Raw genomic sequence first — 21,461 nt, 5'->3', positions numbered from 1 at the left:
AATTTCCCCTCCTGACAGGTCGATAGTGGACAATTACATGCCCTGAATGGCACATTTTACAACAAAATTCTCGGTGTCAGGCATAGTGCGCAATTAAGCTTTCTCCCACACTCTAATCATGCTGAAAGGTTGGAATTACCGGGAACAGGGTGAAACTGCCACAAAAAAAATCAATTCTGTACATGTTTTTAAATATAGCAACTTATTACTAAAGTGAATTTATTGTGTGGCTGTCTCAAAACGACTCGCCTGTGCCAGCTGAATACTGCATGCACTGAAAAGTAAGTCCAGAGCGAAGTTATTTTGCGCGTCTCCTGCACACATTACATGTAATGCATATGAAGCTGTTCTAGAGGCGGATTTGGCGCTCATTTCTCGCAGCGACGCGTGCACCAGACGCCATCCCAAAATAAACAAACCACACAAGTGTCAGACCTGACAAGAGTCCAAGGGGAAAAAAAAGTTAATTTGGTGAAGTGCCCTTCGCCCCCACGTGTCTGCCAAGGGACACAAGCCGGCTTTGGGAAGGAACAGCCAAGAGGGAGACAGTGCAGCAGGAAGAGACAGCTGCAAGCTGCGCTTGGCCGGTGACTGCATTGGACCGCGGGATGTTTCAAAACGAGAGAGTAAAAGAAAGGAAAAAGTCCAGACATAGATTGAGCAAAGAGGAACTAGTACACCTCCTGATCACAGAGAAGTGTGACGAGCGGTACGTCCGAGCACACGAGGCTCTTAACGTGAAGCCGGGCATTGCCAGGGAGGATGTGCCAGGGAGTACATGCACACGGGTGGATGTTTAAGGAGAGCCCTAGGGCGCTTCAGGCAGGTGCACAAGGGCATGAACCTCGATTCCAGAAGGGGTGGGTGGTAAGGGCACATGCCGGCGGCAGAGATAGGGCACAGCAGGTCCACCCGGGTACATTTATTCAGCCTTCTCGTTCTGTCAGCCCTCGCCTGTCACTATCACAAGAACTACTGCCCTAATGCAAGCACGGCTAATGTCCCCTCCCGTGATCAGTAGAGTAATAAAATAGTCCTATATGGGGTGCAGCGGGACTTGGTGCCACTGCACCTGCTGCACGACGGATAACTACCCCCCCCCCAATTCCTGTCATCATAGTTACCTAAAACTGTCATAGCTCCCCCCAGTGACCCAGTGATACGCCAGCATCGCAAGCTGCACCCTCGGCCATGGGAGAACCGGTTGGCTGTCAAAGTAAAATGAAAGCAAGGTGAGGGAGTAAACAGCTCACTCTCTGGGTGCGGACTGTCATTAAAGCTACACGTGGGACACTCAGTGAGTTAAACAAAACTCATCCAAGGCGGAGATCCCACGGCAGGATCCGGCTGCTCACCCCGGAGGCACTCGACGCATGCACGGGCGGGGTGCCAAAACCAAACACTGCGTACAGCAACCCATGACGTAGTGCACACTTTACACCCTGCAATGAGACCCAGTAGGCTTTGAAACCCGTTGTCGCAGTAACTACAAATAAAAGCAAGCATCGCACAAGGCACTGGATTCGGGGACCACAACGAGCCCTTCCTCGGAGGGCTACAGAGCCGTCTGAGGGCAGCACACAGCTGCGCTTGCAGAGATCACACGCCACGGCACACGGGAAGCGGTGACTGAGTCCGGCTTCGGGAGAGCACACACTGTAAACAAGGAGCACGTGCACGGGGCTTTGGCTCTTGCAGCTTCACTGTCAGAGCCCTCAGTGCTACACTGCATTCTGGTACTTGCAGTTCAGGGTTTTAGAGGATTATAAATCAAAATTAGCAATGGCATACATTATATTAAAACGTATAAGACAGAGTTAGTTAAGCACCCTGGCACGGAACATAGGGAGGGAGGGGGGGAGGAACGCACTCACCTGGACTTCTTCCGGCGGCCGTGGTCGGCATGAAATGAGGAAAACAAACAGCAAAAAAAAAACGTCAGGTCCCGGGCCGCGCTGTGATTGGCTGACGTCACGGGCCGGCAGCCAATCACAGCGCGGCCCGGGAATGACGTCACGGGGGTGTCCCGGGCCGGCAGCCAATGGCAGCGCGGCCCGGGACAAAGGGGCGGGGCTTAAAAAAAGCACCAGAAACGCCCCCGAATCGCGTTTTCGAGAGAAAACGCGATTGACAGCCTCTGCCTCCCAATGGCTAGCCTCCATTTATGGAGCTAGCCAATTGGAAACAGAGGCTGTCCTAACCTCACTATTAGAAACAACAGATTTCGATCTGGGAGTGGCTTCGCCCCTCGCCAGGTTACGAAACCTAAAAACGAAATAAAGCAATTCAGAGAGATCGCAAAGTGGCCTGATTGATTTATTTACACCCAAACACATTTGCATCACTTTACAGAGTTTGACAGTGGAGCCCTACTTTTGTTTTCTTGACTTTCTTTGAACAGCACTGTTTTGCCCAGGTGGGGAAGTGCACCAGTCCTGGAGGTACTGCATTGCCTGATTGATGGGTGGATTGGTAACCACTTTGTTCCTTCTTACATTTCAATTCTTTACTTTGCTTTTTCCAGGATGTTGGTACTTTTTTTTAGGCAGCATATTGCTCTTGTCTAGTGGGTAATTTGAATTGAGTCGCATCCAGATGTTTATAGCGGGCACAATTGGGTTGCAGTTCAAGGCAGTGCGAGTTTCTCTCAGTGGGGCAGTATGGTGTACAGTGGGGGAGAGGATTTGGCTCTGTGGTCAGAGCTGCTGAATTTGGAACTGAGGAACCAGGTTCAGCCTTCTTGGCCAGTCCTCCTGACCACTCTCCAGAGGGAGCCCATACCCATGTTTGACCTTAGAAGGCCGCACTAGACCTTAGAAGACCTGGTGTCTTAGCACTTGCAGGTGGACCCTAGCAGAGGCAAGTGTAGGTTATTCTTGATGCCTGTCCACCACAATCCATACTGAATTCAGCTCCAGTCTTGTGGGCAGGTCTATGAAGCAGAACACCCTAGAGCAACAGTGACTCTGTCACTGAGGTCACAGGACTCTTGAGAAGGGCCAGCACTAGGGCGGTGCGTCCGGTGTCACCGCACCAGGCGGTGACTTTTGGTGGGAGCGTTGTGTTTGTAAGTATATTATGATTTTGAAAGCACTTGCTGCCTCCTTCCTGGCCTCCAGCAAATTTCAGAAACAATAAAAATGTCATGATAACTCCTTCCTAGAGAGAGAGAGTGAGATCAGACTTTGTCTAGTGGAAGTTTTGACTCATGGAATGAAAACGCAGATGCTTAATGTGCCTGCTGCAAAGAACACGTACCATGCAGATCACAAAGTGCACATAATGTGAATAGGTCAGTGGGTTCTTGCTTTTGTCTGACAGATCCTTTTGTTACTTGCATTCTATAAGTTAAAATCCTAACATAGAACAGTGAGCTATTAACTGCCATCTAAGAGCTGCATGCAAACTGCAAGGTATAAATTAGAGCGATATTGTTTTTTTCCCCAGTCTTAGATTATCCTAATGTTGCAAAAGGTGTTAATTTAGATGGAAATCAATTCTCATTATTGTTTAGAACCCCCAACCATGGTATTATGTTTTATATTCTCAGTTTGTGTTTCTCCAGACCAATCACTATTAAACTATATTGTCTACTAGTATGGTTGTCATGCGACTCCTACACCTTGTAGTTCTTGGATCTTATGTAGCATTTCCTATACAGTGATTTACACATGTATAATTGATTGTCTCTGTGTAATGAGTGTGATGTAAAGTGCTCTGACACCGTACACTGGTATAAGATGTGCTGTATATCAAATTAAATTCATCCGAGAGACTGTGTTGTTATAGAGACTTGAGGCGCAATGTTAAAAGGTTGTAGTGAGGGAATCCGTAGCACAGGTGGTCATTGGGTGGCACTAACAAACATTGTTGTACAGGGTGCCACCAGCGCTAAAGCTTTGATACTTTATTATTTTGACATTTAACTCATGCTAACAGTCTCTGGAAAGATTTTGCCTTATTTGAACCAGTGTAACATACAAATACAGTAGTGTGTAAGGGGATCAGTCGACCTTTGTGAAGGGCTGGCCACATCGAAGCAACACGTCACTTTTTTGTAACTTTTGATCCGTTTGAGCTACGAACAATTTATTAGTTAAAACTGTCAGATTATGTAGCAGATGCTGTGTTTTGTGTCAACTATGGCAGAGCCATGACTATATAAAAAACATGTGCAAACTAGGATATTTTGCTATTCATGTTTGAACTGCGCTTGTGGAAAAAAAGGAGGAGAAGTGCTGATGACAGAAACTGCATGGCTCGAAGCCTAGGCTATTCTGTGATTGGAAACGTATCCCACTTTGTGAATGTATTTTAATGTCAAGAACTCATAGTAAACCTCAAATAATCATGGGTATTTATTGGTTGAAATAAATAACCTAATAAGCTGTAACTGGTCAGTGAAATGGTGAACAAATACTAAAAGTTGGGCTGTTTTGGGCATTTTGGCCACGCCTCTGACTCCGTCCACTGATCCAATCCTCAGGTTATTCCCGCCCTCTGATTCTCTGCTGACAGTTCCTCTACTTTTTTTCCCCACTTCGACCACTGGACCTAGCACACAATGCGAAATTCAAAACGAATCTGTCTCATAGTCAGGTGGTAGATACGCTTCTAAAGTAGTACAACAATAAAGAGCGGTATTTTTTTTTAGAGCAAAACCTACTGCGTGTCTTGCATTCTTTCCGATAAAATGTGTGTTATTCTGTAGACAGCCCTTGATTTGAATGTATAATCAAAGAAATCCAACAGGATGGCTGATTTCATGTTTAAATACGAATTAAAATGCAATTCATAAAATCTCACTTACAGTGCAATACAACGCGTAAGAAGTCTGCAACCCCGAGATTTTCTAAAAATACACCAGACACCGCTGTCATTTTAAAGAAGAATGAAATGTCTGCGCTGAGCTCAGCAGGAAACTTGGAGAAGTGCAGGTAGGACGCTTCCGTCAGAAAGGTGGCCGCATTCCAGAAGCTTCCTGGAAATGAAAACACAATTTTTAGAGCAGCTTTATCACAATTTGACATTGAAAAAAATGTCTCTCGCGAACAATCCTGAATTTAAAAGGGAAGACGTAAGACAAAGAGGGCTCTTCTAGATGTAGAAACATATGAAGAGAAATCTATTGAGGTTTACCGTGGGCAGCAGGGCTGACACCGAACCAAAAGCAGTCCTGGCAAAAATGTAGAAACCAGTCCCCGCTACCTTCCTTCCCTTTCTCTACCTTTCTCTTTCATCGATCTATTCAATGTCCCTTTTCTCCCCTCCTCCCGCAAACACAACTTGCCTTCTGATATAGCTCTCTGTCTCCTGTGTCTGCTTCAATTATCCTCGGGGTCTGGACAGAGTGACACAAGCCGAAGGAGTGGCCTCTGGTCTTATAGTTCCAGCGTTGCAGGGAAATACCCTATTAAATAAAAGGGAAGCCTGGCACTGACCGAGTGCTGCACTTACTGGCACCATAGCAACGCAAGGGACTGACTCGCCAGGCTGCCGCTGAGTTCGTTCTGCTCGTGTCCGTGATGACGATCTGAGCCACAGGCAAGTGATCCTTAAAGGTGAGTAGGCCCGTGTCATTGGTCCTGTGAAATGAAGCAAATGGTTCCTTTTCATATAAAGTCATTAACTCACAAATGCATGGCGTTTATATCGAGAAACTAATTAGAGCTAATCACAAAATTCACATTAGAATGATAAATGTGAGAAGCAAGACAGAATCCGAATAAAAGGTGAAATCAGAGGTCTATGGCGGTAGGATCGTTTCTCCATTGCTTTTAAATAGTGCCAAATAGAAACATAAAATGATTATAACTTAGAGTTATCATCATTTTATGCTTCTGTCCTGCTGCTTTGCTGACAGACGGGAAGTCTGCATGGAGAACATGCCCACCCCTCCAGCCCCTGGCTAAGCGCTCAGACCAATCACATTGCTGCATTGTGACTGGCTTAGGGGAGGGAGCCTGGCTGCTTGCTTCCTGTTCCTGGAGTCAGAGACAGGAGAGCAGGAGCAGAGATGCAGGACCCAGACTCAAGGTAAGTTTATTATTTTTTATTCCCCACGTGTTCTCCCCCATGACTGCCCTTTGTGACACCCCCATAACCATCCGCCCAACCCGCGAGCCATCCCGGCCACCACTCATCGCACCTGATAATAAGTCCCCAAGGATAGCTATTTATCAGTTGCAATAAATGGAACATACTGCACGTTTGTTATAATGGGAAATAACACAAGGATTTTGGTGATTACTAGAACAAAAATCTGCATGGCATAGTAACGGGTCTTTTTTTTCTGTGTTAAATATATTTGATATTTAGAAATTTAACTGAGTATGTAAACTTTACTGCGCCCAGCAAACATTAAAATGCATATAACGTGCAGATATGATCCATTTTGCTCAGGGGTCAGAAAACATCAGACCACTTACAATGAGAACCTTGGACGTGGAGTCCATGATGGAAGTGTGAAGTACTAGAGAGTAAGCTAAAATGACTTATCGAACAGAGCTCCAGTTTGTAAAAACCAATGGGTTTTAGGACATCTAGTGCCTCATTTACCGTTTGGAGGGAACTCAAAATCCTTCACTTTATGGAGGAACTGTTAATACAGTGTACACTCCACTGGCTGAATTTTTTCTTGCTAATGGGATTTAGCCACAGGATTCTACTCTGAATTTAGAGTTTCCCCCAAAATGTAGAGGATGTTCAGTTCCCTCGAAACTCCACATTAAGCCCCTATTTTTTAACTTACTTGCTAGGATTGAAGACACATGAAAACACAAGCTACAGTGCTTCATCTAGTTTCCTAACCCATTAGCCTCTATAAGAAGGCCTCCAGCTTACATGCACTGCAAGTATAGAAAGTCCATAAGGTGGGTGAGCTGCTTGAGAGACACCTACATTTGTTAGACCATAAATCCAACCACCAAGTGTTTATTCTAGCGGCTATGGCTACTCTGCTGAGCCCTTCTTCTGCTGCAAGTCCCCAGAAAGACCTCCTTAGTGCGTGCTGTAGTAGTATTCTACATGCATTGTGACAAAGCCATGTACAAAAGCTTACCGAAAGAGAAAATGACTAAGATTCAATGAATCAGCAGCTAATTTTCTGATTGAATTAATTTATCCTCTCCATGCCTGGGTTGATGACCCTACATCAGCTTCTTAACAGTGAGAAATCATAATTCTAGAACCTATATATTGTGAAGAAGTTAATACAGGACAAAACGTCTGGCTGCCCAGATAAGGCCTCCCAGTCATATTCACGATTTAAGCACTTAAGGTCAACCACCTCAAACGTATTCGTTTTTGTTTCACTCAACCAGATGCAAAATGCTGGGTGGAAGATCCCTTAATTCTCAGTGCTTCTCGTCCTTCCCAGCACACCTCAGATTGAAGGTGAATTTACAAAAGTTTCAACAAGAGCTAAAGACCCTACATTTCCATTCTATGATTGCCTAAGACTCGTGCCACTTGAGCTTGTGATCCTCCAACTTAAGCATCCTCACAACAGCAACCTCCTCTTGAATGATCATTCTCCTAAGACTGCTTCTAAGCCCCTTCATAAGTAGTGAATGCTGCAAGGTCAGTATTCTGTGTATCCCTATTAGTATTATCTTCTCAATATGGTGATGTTTACATGCTTACTTTGTGATTATTACCCAATATGCCCAGTAATCATCGTAATTTGTTCTTAATTGTGTTCAATCTGACTGCCTCTCTGCCATCACTCAGACAAGTATGAAAACAACAATGTCCCAACTGGTATAAGTTAAAGACAATTAATAAAGATATGTAAAATACATTATCTAAAAGGAAAACAAGGAGTCTCTATGTAATTCTGACAGGTGCTAAAAGCATCATTTTATGTATAAAAGATTTTATGAAGATTTTTTGAAAAAGGGACAAAATTATAATAAACAGTTACTCAGACAAGGCTTGATAGCAGTGTGCAAAATGTTAAAGGTGATAGCGCTCGCCAGCCCGTGCCTGCACTGTGTTTTTCCTGCCATTCTTGAAAACTTTTAAATACTGTTTTATAAAATTGCTTTTAACACTTTGTACTTACTGTGTGTTGCTCTCTGCACTATTAGCCAGTCTCTGGTCTACCGCAGTGTGTGCTGTTTGCGTGGAGGGACGTGGCTCTGCCATCTTCTCCTCATTTCCGTTACCGGAGCATACATAACTCGCATGTCACTTCGACCGCGCAGCAAACGCGCGCAGCGGGCGTGCCAAAGCCAAGCCCGTCTGCGCCCGTCTGCGCCAGGCCGTCGCCAGACACCAGACATGCTGCTAATTTTACGAAATTGTAACACATTTATTCCCGGAATGAGCTTTAAGCATTTAGGACGCTGTCCATTAGGTGTCAGGCACACGGTTTGGGGGGTTTAGAGGGTCCTTTCAGATGTAAATGCTGTAACTTTACATCTATCATCCCTGTAGTTTCATATGCCTGCCCCCTTCCCCAGGCAAAAGTATGACTATTTTCCATCTTAATTGCCGATCCTTGGCTAAACATTGTGCTGATGTCTATGATCTTTTGGAAACTGAATCTCCTGATACCTTGTTTCTAACCGAGACTTGCCTTTCTGTAGACTCGGAGGCGATTCCGGGGCTGGCCCTCCCGGAGGGCTATGCTAATCATACCCTCAATAGAGAAACAAGAGGCGGGGGTATTGCGGTTATTGTCAAAACCAGCTATCCCTGCACCTTCATTAAGCAGCCCATTTTGGGCTGCAAATGTGCTTGTTTTAAAATTGTTTTTCATCCCAAATATACCTTGACTGGTTTATTGGTATATCGTACCCCGGGCCCATCCAAGGTTTTTAGGGAAGCTCTTGTTGAAACCGTCAGCATTTTGGAGGTCAATACCTCTAATTTTACAATCTTAGGAGACTTGAACCTTCATTTCGATAACCACCTAGATGTGGATGTGGCCAATTTGGTGGCGGATTTAGCTGCTTGTCAGCTCAATCAGTGTGTCTCTGGCCCTACACATTCGGCTGGTCATCTGTTAGACCCTGTCTTTACTAATATTTTGTCCCTCACGGTCCAACCGCCGGTCCCTAAGGCTTGGTCTGACCATTTTTTTTGTCTCTTTGGCTATTCAGGGCATTGTGTCTGTGCGTAAACTAGATAACCCTCTCTCTCTCTTAAACGCACATGGCATAAATTAAACTGGGATCAACTCCATGACCATCTTTCTGCTTCTATTCCGGTGCTGCCGATGGATCCTGACAAGGCTAATTCAGCCTTTTCGGATTGGATCAATCAGCCGCTGGATAAACTGATCCCAGCTAAATGGTCCCTGACCCGCACTTCTAAATCTAACCCATGGTACACTGAAAAACTAGCTGTGCTGCGGAAAACCTGCAAAAAACGTGAAAGGTTTTGGAGAAGGGACTTTGACTCGTTATCCACAGCTCACTATCGAGATGAAGCAAAGATCTATCATAAGGCTATCCATACCGAGCGTTTAGTAACAGCACCAATCCCGCTAAGAGTATCTTCTCTATTGTCTCAGGTCTTAAAAATCAGAAGGGGGCCGTTGGCCCACTGATTACTTCGAACAGGCAATTCAAGGAGCTTGCCTCGTTCTTTTCTAAAAAGGCAGAAGACATTTATAAATGTTTGCCACGGCCCATGCCGGCTGCCCTGAGATACCTAATAATGGCATGATTGTCACCTTAGAGGTTTTCCCTCAGATGCAGCAGGACCATTTATTTGCCCTCTGAGCTAAAATTATTCAGGATTACCGGCCGACCCACTGAAACCTGATCACTTCAGGAAAATGTTACCAACCATTTCTCCTCTCCTACGTCAAATGATCCATAAATCACTCAGCTTAGCTGTTGTGCCCAAAGCATGGAAACAAGCTAGGGTGATACCATTGCTCACAAAAGCCTCATTGGATTAAAAAAGAACAGAGAACATCAGGCCAATTTCATTGCTACCTGGGCCTGCCAATATCATGGAGGCATATATTAACTCCATTCTCTCAGACCACTTGACCGTTAAAAATATTCTAGTTCCCTCGCAAAATGGCTTTCGCTTTTGGCGGTGACAGAGCATCTCTGGACAGCGCTGGATGCAGGACAGACATTGGCACTGATCCTTTTGGATCTCAGTGGCGCATTCGACACTGTGTCCCATGCAATTCTGTTGCGCCGTTTGGAAGAGGCTGGCATCGGTGGCCTTGCTTTGAAGTGGTGAGCGTCTTTTCTCTCTGATAGGACCTATCAGGTGATCGCTCCCCATTTTTCCTCATCCACCTTTCCCATCAAACATGGGGTGCCAGAGGGTTCTTCTCGGAGCCCTCTGCTCTTCAAATTGTATGTACAACCTTTGGCTGTAATTGCCAAGAGCAGAGGACTGACTGTGGTCTCCTACGCCAACGACACTCAGCTGGTGGTAGCCCTCTCGAGCAACTCTAAGCACGACGCCTCTAAGTTTCCAGGCAATCTTGCTGCAGTTGCCGGGTGGATGACAGCTAACTGCCTCCAGCTGAATGCCAGCAAGTTGGAGGTGTTGCTGGCGGGTAGGGATCATGGGTTATGGAATGAGTATTGGTGGCCCACGAATCTAGGCACCCCCATCCTCCTAAACAAGTTGTAAAGAACTTGGGGGTTTGGATGGACACCTCTCTCAGTTTCCAGACCCAAACGAAGAAGGTGGCTTTCACCTTTAACAGTTTATTGCGCGGACTTAAACCTATTTTGGGTTTCTTCTATGCCTCAACCAAACAGACTATCACTCAGTCCTTGATCACTTCTAGGCTTGATTACGCAAACTCTCTGTATCTGGGGGCTAACAAGGTGGAAGTACACAGGCTACTGAGAGTACAGAATGCCGCAGCAAGAGCTCTTTTGCGCCTGCGCAGTCTGCTCTGTGACTAGCACAATCCGCTGCCTTCATTGGCTGCCTGTGGCTCATTAGATTGAGTTCAAGGCTCTCTGCATAGCCTTTAAAATCTTGAAATTCGCCTCCCCATACATTTTGACTGATCTGCTCTCTTTTTATGTCCCCTCCCGTCAGCTTCGCTCCATGGGCCAACATTTGCTAGTGGTCCCTCGAGCTAGGAGGACCCGGGCTGGAGGCCATTCCTTCCGGTACAGAGTGGCTATTCTCTGGAACTCACTGCCCCTCCATCTTTGAGGCCTCAGCAACTTTCTCGAATTCAGGAAAGCTATGAACACTTTTCTCTTTCCCACTGTGTAGGTTGCTCTGGTTTCTCCCTGCGATGTGGTCACCTATTTGCTGTTAACGCCGGGACACCTCTTGGCTGGGGCAGCTGTTGCGCTCTACAAATCTCTTAAATAAATTTTAAAAAATACAGTAGTACATTTATATTGCAGACTTGCTGTTTTCTTATATTTATCATATATTAGTTTATTGTTGTTGCATTGTACAAATATTTTCTAAATTTACTTCGAAACATTCGAACATTCGGCGAACTTGAAGAAATGAGCACAATATCTTGAGATATGCGAAGATAGCCAGATTTTGAGGTCTCAGGCTGATAGTTTGAACATTCAGCACAAATATACATCAATCCCAAGTACTCTCGGGCAATATACCGTAATTATCAACCACACTGAGAATTGCCCCTGAGGAAGGTACCGCCTGGGTACCGAAATGCATCGGGGGTGATAAATGTTAATGTTGACTGAAACACAAAATGATATGAGAACATCATCAAAATGAATGTATATATATGATTTTCAAAAAAAGAGATTGTGATGAACTTATGATTTATGAGAAGTACAATGAATCATGTTGAAACTAAGAAGAATTAAAAAGTATGAAAAATGATGTTATGATTAATTAATTTAACTTGAAAAACTGAACAGGTGTGGGATTACACTGTGAGAACAGTGCATGATTGGACTAACCCCGTAGGCTAGTCTTACCAATACTTTAACCTAGGAGTGACAACCCTTTACAATCAATGCACCAATTGACAAGAAGATCTAAATATCAATAAACTAGGAGTGCTCCTCGCGCACCCTTCATTCATCTAAATTTACTTCAGACACATTCATTATTCTATGTTTCTCTGTGTGTAGCGTTAAAAAACCTCAGATCTGTTGAGATCGCTATATTCATTCACTTCTGAAGATTGTTGCTATATTTAGATGTTTTTAGCCTTCTTCCCCCGAATTGTTTCTTCTTGGGCCCTGAGGTATTCCTGAAGCTTCCTAGGCCTGCTTCTCAGCAGACTCTCATTAAAGTATAAAAGCTTTAGGGGTGACCAGGAGCAGGTTTTTGAGCACCAGCAGCTGGCAGTCAGCTGGGATTTGGCCCCCGGCCAAGCCTTGTGATCAACCCCCACTGTGCACGACTAAAGGCCCACCATTTGGCTTTCTTAATATACCCATTGTTGGAAAGTTCAGGAGCTGCTAATTTCTTCTAATACAAAGAATTCCCTCACTGCCTGTTTAGCATTTTCAAGCTGATTCTGTTGAGACGCATTTCTCAAGTTCTGAGCACTTTCAACTGCCTGCTGTAGTTCTGCTATTTTAACCCGACGTATTTTCGACTGAGCGGCCGAGTAGGTGATCATTTGTCCTCGCACAGCTGCCTTGAAACCACCCCATACTAAGAATGGTTCAGCCATCCCCTTATTAATCCTAAAATATTCAAGAATCCATTCTCTTAAACCTTCAACCCATTGTTGATCTGAAGAAGAAGACAATCCATCTGCCACCTGGATCTCTCCCGCCTCTCCTCTTCGATTTCTAGGTTGAGCCTAATGTAAGAATGGTCAGAGAATGAGTTCGCCCCTATTTCTGCCTTTGAGATATTTAATGACTGAGATGTTTAAAAATCAATATGAGATGCCGTCTCAAATTGACGAGAATGGCATGTATAACTACTTATGGCCGGATTAGCATTACGCCATGGACCAATAAGCTGATAGTCATGCATTATAACCTCGAAGATTCTTTTTGTGTTTGGCTTAAGTTGTTGTTTATTTTTATTAGAAGTATCTTATTTTAAGTCCTGGATATAGTTAAAATCCCACCGGACATTAATTTGAATGGGGGCTTCCCTAAGCAGCTCATTGATCTTTGCCAACACAGAAACATCATCCATAATCGGACCGTAGTAATTAACAAAGTTCAAAATACTCCCATTTCATTTTGACCACTACCCATAATCATCTTCCCTGGGGATCTCTCTGAACTTGCACAAATTCCCAAGACATGTTTCTAGAAAAGTAGATAGCTACACCCAGCTGATGCAAAAAAAGCATCTGAAAAAGCTCTTGGCAGAATGAGATTAGGTGAATTTGACTTAAGATGTGTTTCTTAGAAAAAAAGAACTTGGGGCTTAAAGGAGGTAAACCATCTTATAAGCCCTCTGTATTTTTTTTTGTTAAGCATACCATTTACATTCACTGACAAAATACTACATTTACTAGCCATATCTATTCATTAAATAATCATGATATTTGAACAGATTCAACCCCCTGTTTTCTCCTTTCTGTGTTCCCTTTGCCACTGCTCTTTCTACTGATATTACACCCCACACCCCCTACCCCTATAACCCCACACCAGAAATGTGGAAACCCCCATCCACCTGCCTTGTTCCCGCACCCTAGATGGCTATCTCTCCTCCCCCCGACCCTGAAGATCTTTAACATTTAATTCAATACAGAATAATTTTCCAGATAAAATCTCTTTCAGCAAACCCTGGACTCTTGGAGAGAACATATGAAATTTCCATTTAATAAGGACTCAAACCTTTGATTGCTGGGCTATTGAAGCCTTTGCCCCGTGTGCTTTAAAAAGATAAAGGAGTTTGACAAACTCTTTCCACCTACATGCGGCTACCACAGACATATCAGTTAAGATCCGGCATTTTGAGACATCATTTACAGAGAATTTTTCTGCTATATAGCCTTGTTTAAGAGCCTCTCTTTGATACAATAAGCAGCAAAGTTCACAAGAATTGTACAAGGGATCGATGAGTTAGGTTGGGGATGTGACGGAGCTTGATGCGCCCAGTAATTGTGAGGTCACCAGAAAACTCAGGCAGGTCCTTCTGCTTGATAAATGACTCGATCCATTGGAAAGTTTGAGAGCCATCGCTCCCATCACGTACTCGTTCGAACGTCAAGAATGATTTTCAAGTTCCTCTAGTTTACTCTCCAAAACAACTTTATCTTTTGCTGCCTCCTTTACTTTCAGGATGATTGAATTCATTTGATCCTCTAGAATGGCGATCCTAGACTTAGCTTCTTGAATTCTGGCCGGTAAACAGGCCACTGCTTCTTCAATTTTTCCTAGACGGAGGTGGAGGGAGCCTCCCTCACTTTCTTGAGACTTCTTCATTTCTCTGATTTCGTCCAAAATCATATTCAGCTTAAATTTTATGTCCATTTGGTGAATGTTAGATTATTCGGTCGATAACTGGTAGTCGTTCTGTTGTGGCTTCCCATCTTGCTTCTTAGTCCCGGCTAACTGATCTGGGAAATCCAAAACGGGCTGACAGACTGGCTGAGACTGTAACTGAGGCTGAGGCTGTCCCTGTACATCGGACAGCTGTACTTTTGCATCTTTCGAAGGTGACAGGGCCGATGTCGCAGCCATTGCTGAAGCCTGAGTTGGTGATTCTGATAAAACAGACTTATTGTCTAGAGATGGACCGGGCTTCTGTTGTTGTAAAGTGGCTACAGAGGGAGTCGGCGCTGACGCCGAAATCTGAATCCGAAGTTACAAAAGTGGAGTCCACAGGGGGAGGTTTTGGGGATGCCCCCTCTGCCAATCCCCTCCCCTCCATTGTATCGGGTCTACTGTAGGTTTAACCGGAACTGCAGCTGACTGCGAGGCTTTTTTGGAGAATAGTGGAAAGTCTTTGGGGTTTCTTATCGCATCTTTGTTTGCACTAGCTGTAGGCTCAGCAATTAGTTCCATTTCCATATTGATGGAGCCCTCTGTTAACCTCTTTGTGGCTGGATCTACCCTCTCTTGACAAGTTTTGTGTAGCTCTTCTTCTGAGCTCTCGCAACTTGTAATTAGACCGGATTGATTCGGAGTGTTCTTGGCTCTTACCGCCGAAGACGCTGGTTTTGCCTGGGCTAGTCAAGTTTTAGCCTTGAGCCCTGCCGCAGAATCCACTTTTGCAATGGCGTTTGCCTATTTAAGATGTTTGCCCATCTTTCTCAATTGGATGCTAAACCCCACTCGCCAGGTGGTTAAAGCCTCTCCTAATAGACAACAATCCAATTCTGTGCTTAAACTTTGAGTGAATGAAGCGGTTGCTTCTGTCACCATCAAACTCATGTTATCTGAGTTAGCAAAATCCCGGTATCCCATGACACCCACTCTGGCAACTCAAGAAACTGGCAACTGGCACAGATGTCACACGGCCGGCTCACCTCAGAAAACTCGGCTGCACTCTTGCCATCATGTCTTGGCTCACACGTCGCAGTCTTCACAAGGATCCCTCAAACTTCAGTTAGCCAAAGGCAAAAGATGAAAGGGAGCTTAATTTAAAACTCCACGAGTGTTCGGTATTCAGCAACCAACCGCCAGCACTCTGCAACATCAAGCAGCCAAACCGCCACAGCTTGCTTTCATCTGAACTGCTCCTTCCATTCTTGTGTCTCCCCCTGCCGGCGTGCAGCCTTTGAAAATAGCAGCGTGTCTTGCAACCGCCGAGAGCAGCCGCAGCTGTGGAACGCGGTTACCCACTTATCTACTAATCCCTCATCAAATGAGTTTGTCAGGGCTTTAGAGCGCCAGAAAAGACTGTCCAGCCTTCAGCCTTCTTTTCGGACCTTCTTTCTATCCAGGGCCTTAGCTGCTGGACGCCCGGATACAAAGATCAGTGCCCTCCATTATGGGGGGACGAGCAGCGGTCACCTGGGAGTGGGGCTCTCCGTAACCATCCTTCTATGTTGAATCCCTAGCTATCCAAATTCGAGACAATGTAGCAATTAATGCTCGAATTTTGGGTATGTCCAAACTAAAGCTGTTCGCAGGCGATATTATTTTATATCTCAGTCCCGATAGCCAGAATTTGGAACTGACCTTAACAGAATTTAGTAACTTTGAATTGATTGGGGTCTATAAAATTAATCAAAACAAAACTGAAATCCTAGTTTCAAATTCTGATAGGAATTTTCTTCCAGCTAATCTAAAGCACCAAGATCCTAAGCCCGACCCGATACGTTATTTGGGGATCTTTGTCTCGGTCTCTATCAACACTTATATAAGCTGAACTATGTAGCTATGCAGGATAAAATTAGGAAACTGCAGGACAACTGGTTGCTATTCCCTTTAAATTTGATAGGCCGAGTATCCCTTATCAAGATGTCATACACCCTTTACTTGTTTTCCTTTTTTTAATATACCTATTAAAATTAATACCAGCTACTTTAAGGAGCTGGATACATTGTTTAGACAGGTTGTCTTAGGGCAGAAGACACAGAGGGTTAAACTCCCGGCGGTACAACTAGTCATCGATCAGGGCTGACTAGCATTACCACATGCCCCTACATACTACGAAGCAGCTTTTTAAGATTTAACAGCCCGTTTACTGGTTTCAAATGGTTTAATAGACAATTTGTTTGGGATATAATGGTGCAGGAAGACAATATTTTTAAAAACTTCTAAACTCCCCAAGAGGACGAGATATAAGTCTTTGAAGGATTACTCTATTAGACTACACTCCTTTTTTAAACATGCTGGTTTTACTGGGTTTTATTATCTAAAACTGTGTGAATGTAAATACCTAGACCCCCAAATTCAATCTACCCACCTTAGACACTGGAAGGACTGTGGGTTAGAAGAGTTAAGGCATTTTTCAATTCAGAACAGAATAATTACCTGGCAAGAGGTACAGATTAGGAGTAAACGGAGGGCTATGTGGACAAAAGCAACAGAGACTTTTCTATTCATCTCCTCCCTTGTAGCCTGCTCTCTAATGCTGCAGAATTGGAAGTTGGTGGAAGCACCCTCTTATGAGAAGAGGTTAAATAAAATGAAACGGACAAGGATTCTTGAGGAAGCATATGCGAGGCGGGGGGGGGGGTGTTCCAAAAAGTTTAATGAAACCTGGAAGCATTTATGGAACCTGGAAACCCTGACAGACTAATAGTCTTATCTTAATAAAAATGTAAGATCTTCTAAATTTTATGGATGGCGGAATAGGGGGAACAATGCTTTGGGGTCTGGGGGCTTTGCACGCTGGTAGTTCCAGCATATTAGTTCCAGCATATTAGCACCTTTGCACTTTAGCACTTGTTAGACCTGGCACCATTGCAGTGGGTCTCCCTTCCATCTTTTGCTGTTGCTTCATGTGTTTTTGCTGGTGTTAAATGCTTTGGGCACTGTGCCACTGCTGTCCAGTGCCACAGTGCGAGTGCTCCCCCCTGTAAATTGATGTATTGATTAGTGGTTCCTTGATTGGATGTTTGGTTTACTTGTCAGACCCTAGTACAGTGCACTGAGTGTTTCCAAGGCGTGTAATTCCAAATGCTGCTCGTGGGCTTGCTGCACTGGTTGTGCCATCCACAGAAGCAGCCTTCTAAAACGTGTCTAAGGTCTGCCATTGCAGAGTCTGCCTGCAGTCTGGTTTTGTCGGCTGACTGGGCAAGTGCACACACTTACCAGTCCCAAAACCTTCCCCGCCTGCCTGTGCCCTGTGACTCCACTCCTTGGTTTCAAGCCGCCCACAGCCGAACGCAGGCGCGAGAAAGGAGCGACGCGCAAGGAAGACGCCGATTCAGTTGGCTCTTGGCTCCCGGCTTTGAGCTCTGAGCCTGAGCTTGCCGCCCCGACAGCAGGGGCTCCGGCTTGTGTTTTTCACAGGTGGCCGATCGGAGGGAAAACTAAGCACCGGAGCTGACGTGCCACGGTGGCGGTGGTAGCGGTCGGCTCACGGCCGTTTCCCCAGCCGTTTCCCCAGCTGCCCTCACGCCCTCGCAGCCGCCGTCCTTGCTGCCTTTTTTTTGCTGCTTTGTCGCCCTGCTCTGCGCCTTTGACCGGTGCTTCAGTACCTGGGAGGTGCTGCCGGCTGCCATGGAATCCTCCGCAGAAGCCTCGCAAAGCCCCAGAAAAGCTCCTGCGTGCATCCTGTTGCCGCTGCACCTGGGAGGAACTGCACCTGGCAGGAACTGCCGGCCACTGGCGCCGCAGAAGCTCTGCAGAAACTTCGTTAAAGTATCAGAAAAGCTCCCGCTTGTATTCTGCCACCACCATTGCTGGGACGGGCAGCGGTAGCATCAGGCGGCAAGGCACAAGCTACAAAACAGCTGGAATTGGTACCTGCGCCCCACAACTACAGCAACAGTAACAGCCCCTTCTTGTTCCCCATTTCTCCTGTATTCTCAAGTTCACGTTTTGCGGTTTGCCGATTGCCGTTGTCGATTGCTGTTGTGAGGGGCAGAGGAGGCCAGGCTGCAACCGGGTGTCAGCGCTGAGCTCAGCCGAGCGCTGGGAAAACAACACCCGCAGCCTGACAAGGTACCAAAGGAAACTCACTGCAAGGATAGCAGTCGAAGCCGAGGAACAGCAAAGGAGCGTCAGAGGAGCAGGAGAGCCGGTGAGCCGGTGAGTTCAGCGGCGTACGGAGCACCGAGCTGGCCGGTGGGCGGGCACGTGAAAATCTAGGCTGAGCCCTGAGCTCCGAGCCCCTGCTCCTGCTTCTGCTTCTGCGAGAACCTCGAGAGAGGCAACCATAGGGGCGCATAACACACGACCCCGGCCCTGGCACACGGCAGGCAACTGGCGGCAGGCAGGATATTACGGGCAATCACGCATCACTCATAGCCTACGGCACGGCATCCACAGGCTCCTACAGGCACCTATAGAATCTGGTGCACCCGGAGGTCATCAGCTCTGCTCCTGTGTGGGGGCCTGCGAGGGGGCCCGCTCGAGGAGCTTCAAGCGGTGGAGGAGCGAGCGGGGCCAGGAAAGGGGGATCGAGAGGTTCTGAGAGATTCGGTCCCTGCAGCTTCGCTTCCCCTACACCGTACCACCTCGACGTGCTCTGCTAAGCTACAGCCTGTGAGTGCGCTTCCTCCCGAGTGTTTTGCTTCCCATGCCCCCACGCGCCGACTGCCAGGCACCAGGCACTGCCATAAAGGGGAAGTATTATCCGAATATCAAAACTCATCTAGCGGGGATCAAGAAACTGCAGGAGACATGGGCCCAGCAGCTCCGCGGCCCCAGAGGCTCGTGTAGGGGTGAGCCGGGTGAGCTGGGAGCGGAGCAGCATCTGCGCCCTGTGCAGACCCAGTGACACCACCAAGTGAAGTGAGCAGAGGGACCGAGGGACCGACAGCGGGACTAGACAGTTGTCAGACACCTGGGCTGGTTCTGCCCCCCCCCCGAGTGCCCCTCATTCACCCTAGCCGTGTGTCTCTGCGAGTTGAAACCAACCTTCAGTAACTAGCTTCAGCTTCCAGCCATGAGGTCTGGAAAAGTGAGAAGGTCCATTACAAAAGCAGTATCAAAACGGAAAAAAGGGGCCACAAGAGACGACGGAGCAACTCTTTTACCTACAGACAAAGACCTCTGTAATACAAGGACTCTTAAGGAATATGACCACCCGAACGATACCAACTCCGCCAATGAAACCGGCAACGACACAGGCTGCCTTTGGTTCACCGGCCTGGAAGCCAGTAAAGAAAACAACTTAAAAATCGCAACGGGCCCATACAAAGTAACAAAACCAAGTAACCAATCAAAAGGAGCAAAAAGAGACAGAACCGAAGATCTCATAACCATCGATGGAGAACCAGCAAGGAAAACTTCATACTCCTACCAACCAAAAATCTACACGAAATTTGCGTTCTTAAAAAATCCAGGAGCAGCAATTTATACAAACAACGGAAATCTAGAGGGCCTACCAACGCCACTGGAGCCAGGGAAAACAGAACATCCACCAGTCCAAGAACAAAAAACACCAGCTACAGAAAAAACATCAAAAGTCACAGTAGCGGACATTCATACCGCTAATAATCACACAGCACCAACTGACTGCAGCTTAACAATTGACAATGAAGAAGATGGAACAGCATACCCAGCAGCAGACCGGCGAGTGGAGTTCAGCAGCCAACCAGACACCGAACTGACAAGCCCTCAAGGCCTACAGACACAGCTCAGGAGTAAAAAAATAGAAATCTCCCCAGACAAGGACACAACACTCAGTGGTCCAAGTATAGACAGAGCATTAGATACCTCTATCATTTTAGAACATCATGACCCACAGGACTGGGGGGTCCATTTAACCGGACCGCCGGGGCAAAAACTTCAGAGCGTACGGGACGAAAGGATAGCAACACCACGACAAAACAGCAGCCTTTCACCGTCGCTGAAGAGCGCACAAGACGGCCCCCATACGGCACCAAACGAGCAGATCGACACGGGCCGCTTCAACACACCAAAAAATCGGCAAAGGGAGAATCCACATACCATAGATAGTGACATGTCCTTCCTTGCAACACAGGAGTGGCAAGACTTGGTAGCGGCTTACAACCTAAAACCTACCACAACCCCAAGCGCCAGGAGACCAGAGAGCGAAAGTAAAAGCTCGTTCATTACCTTCTGGGCAAATCTATTAAACACAATACAACTTTCTGCAGCAGCCTTACAATATCAATCAGAGAAACTAGACATGCAGTTAACAGTACTGCAAACACTGGCCGAATTCACTTCAGGGATCTAGAAGAAACTGGGCGATTTAAACGGCTTAATAAAAAGGGGACAGGAAGCAGCATCACTTTATGCTATAGAAAGAACAGAATGCGACTGCTCCCCAATAATAAATAAACTATCGACCCTACCAACTATGCTAGAGAACCTTCTGGTCAACCTGAAGCCAATCACACCACCGGATTTGACAGACACGGCCAAAGAGGGAACCATCGCCAGTGACTCCCTAATACGCAGAACCCTAATAAAACCAGAGAACGGGTTGCTCCAAAACAAGAAGACCTGTTCCCTCAATGCCGGGCAACCATCAAAAAACACACTTCCAATTCTCTCACCTCAAGAAGAAGCCAACACAGAGGTGTCTACAAACTCACGAACCCGTCGGAAACAAAAAAGGAAGGGCAGGAACAGGAAAATGACAGCCACTGCCCATGAACAGGAGGGGCAGCCGGCAGAATCCCACAGCCAAGCGGAACAAGAACAGACGGAGGAACCGCCAAACCAGGCCGAGCAGACACCGCTCCTGGATAAAAAACCTCCAACCACAAGGACCCATACTAAACTTAAAATCCCGAGAGCAACGGAACCTTTAGAGGCAGAAACAGAACTCCCTGGGCACGAGGATGGAAGAAAAGCACTAGGCTCACACCAGTAGGAAAGATTCGACCAAGAGTCCGACCTACGCAGCACAATAAGGAGCCACTTCGACAGCTGGCCAAGGGCCAAGCCACAAAATGCAAGTCAGCCGGCCTTGGAGCAGGAATTGGAACAACCCAAAATAAGTGTAACCTCAGCCAT

The 21,461-nt window shown here is 46.2% G+C and overlaps 1 protein-coding gene across 1 annotated transcript in view; it reads right to left on the bottom strand.

Annotated features, from left to right (window-relative positions):
• The window catches only part of LOC144824267 (contactin-associated protein-like 5), a 1,441,011-nt gene that overhangs the window by 150,388 nt on the left and 1,269,162 nt on the right, over positions 1–21,461 (bottom strand). The window contains exons 16-17 of the mRNA XM_078683402.1: positions 5,458–5,585; positions 4,811–4,981 (exon numbers count right to left, since the gene is read on the bottom strand). Coding sequence (XP_078539528.1) covers positions 4,811–4,981; positions 5,458–5,585 — 299 coding nt within the window. The remainder of the gene's footprint in view (positions 1–4,810; positions 4,982–5,457; positions 5,586–21,461) is intronic.

This window comes from Lissotriton helveticus, chromosome 3_1 (assembly GCF_964261635.1).
Source record: "Lissotriton helveticus chromosome 3_1, aLisHel1.1, whole genome shotgun sequence".
Classification (NCBI taxonomy): domain Eukaryota; kingdom Metazoa; phylum Chordata; class Amphibia; order Caudata; family Salamandridae; genus Lissotriton; species Lissotriton helveticus.
The sequence above is the reverse complement of the archived record's forward strand: the minus strand, read 5'-3'. Positions and strand labels throughout refer to the sequence as shown.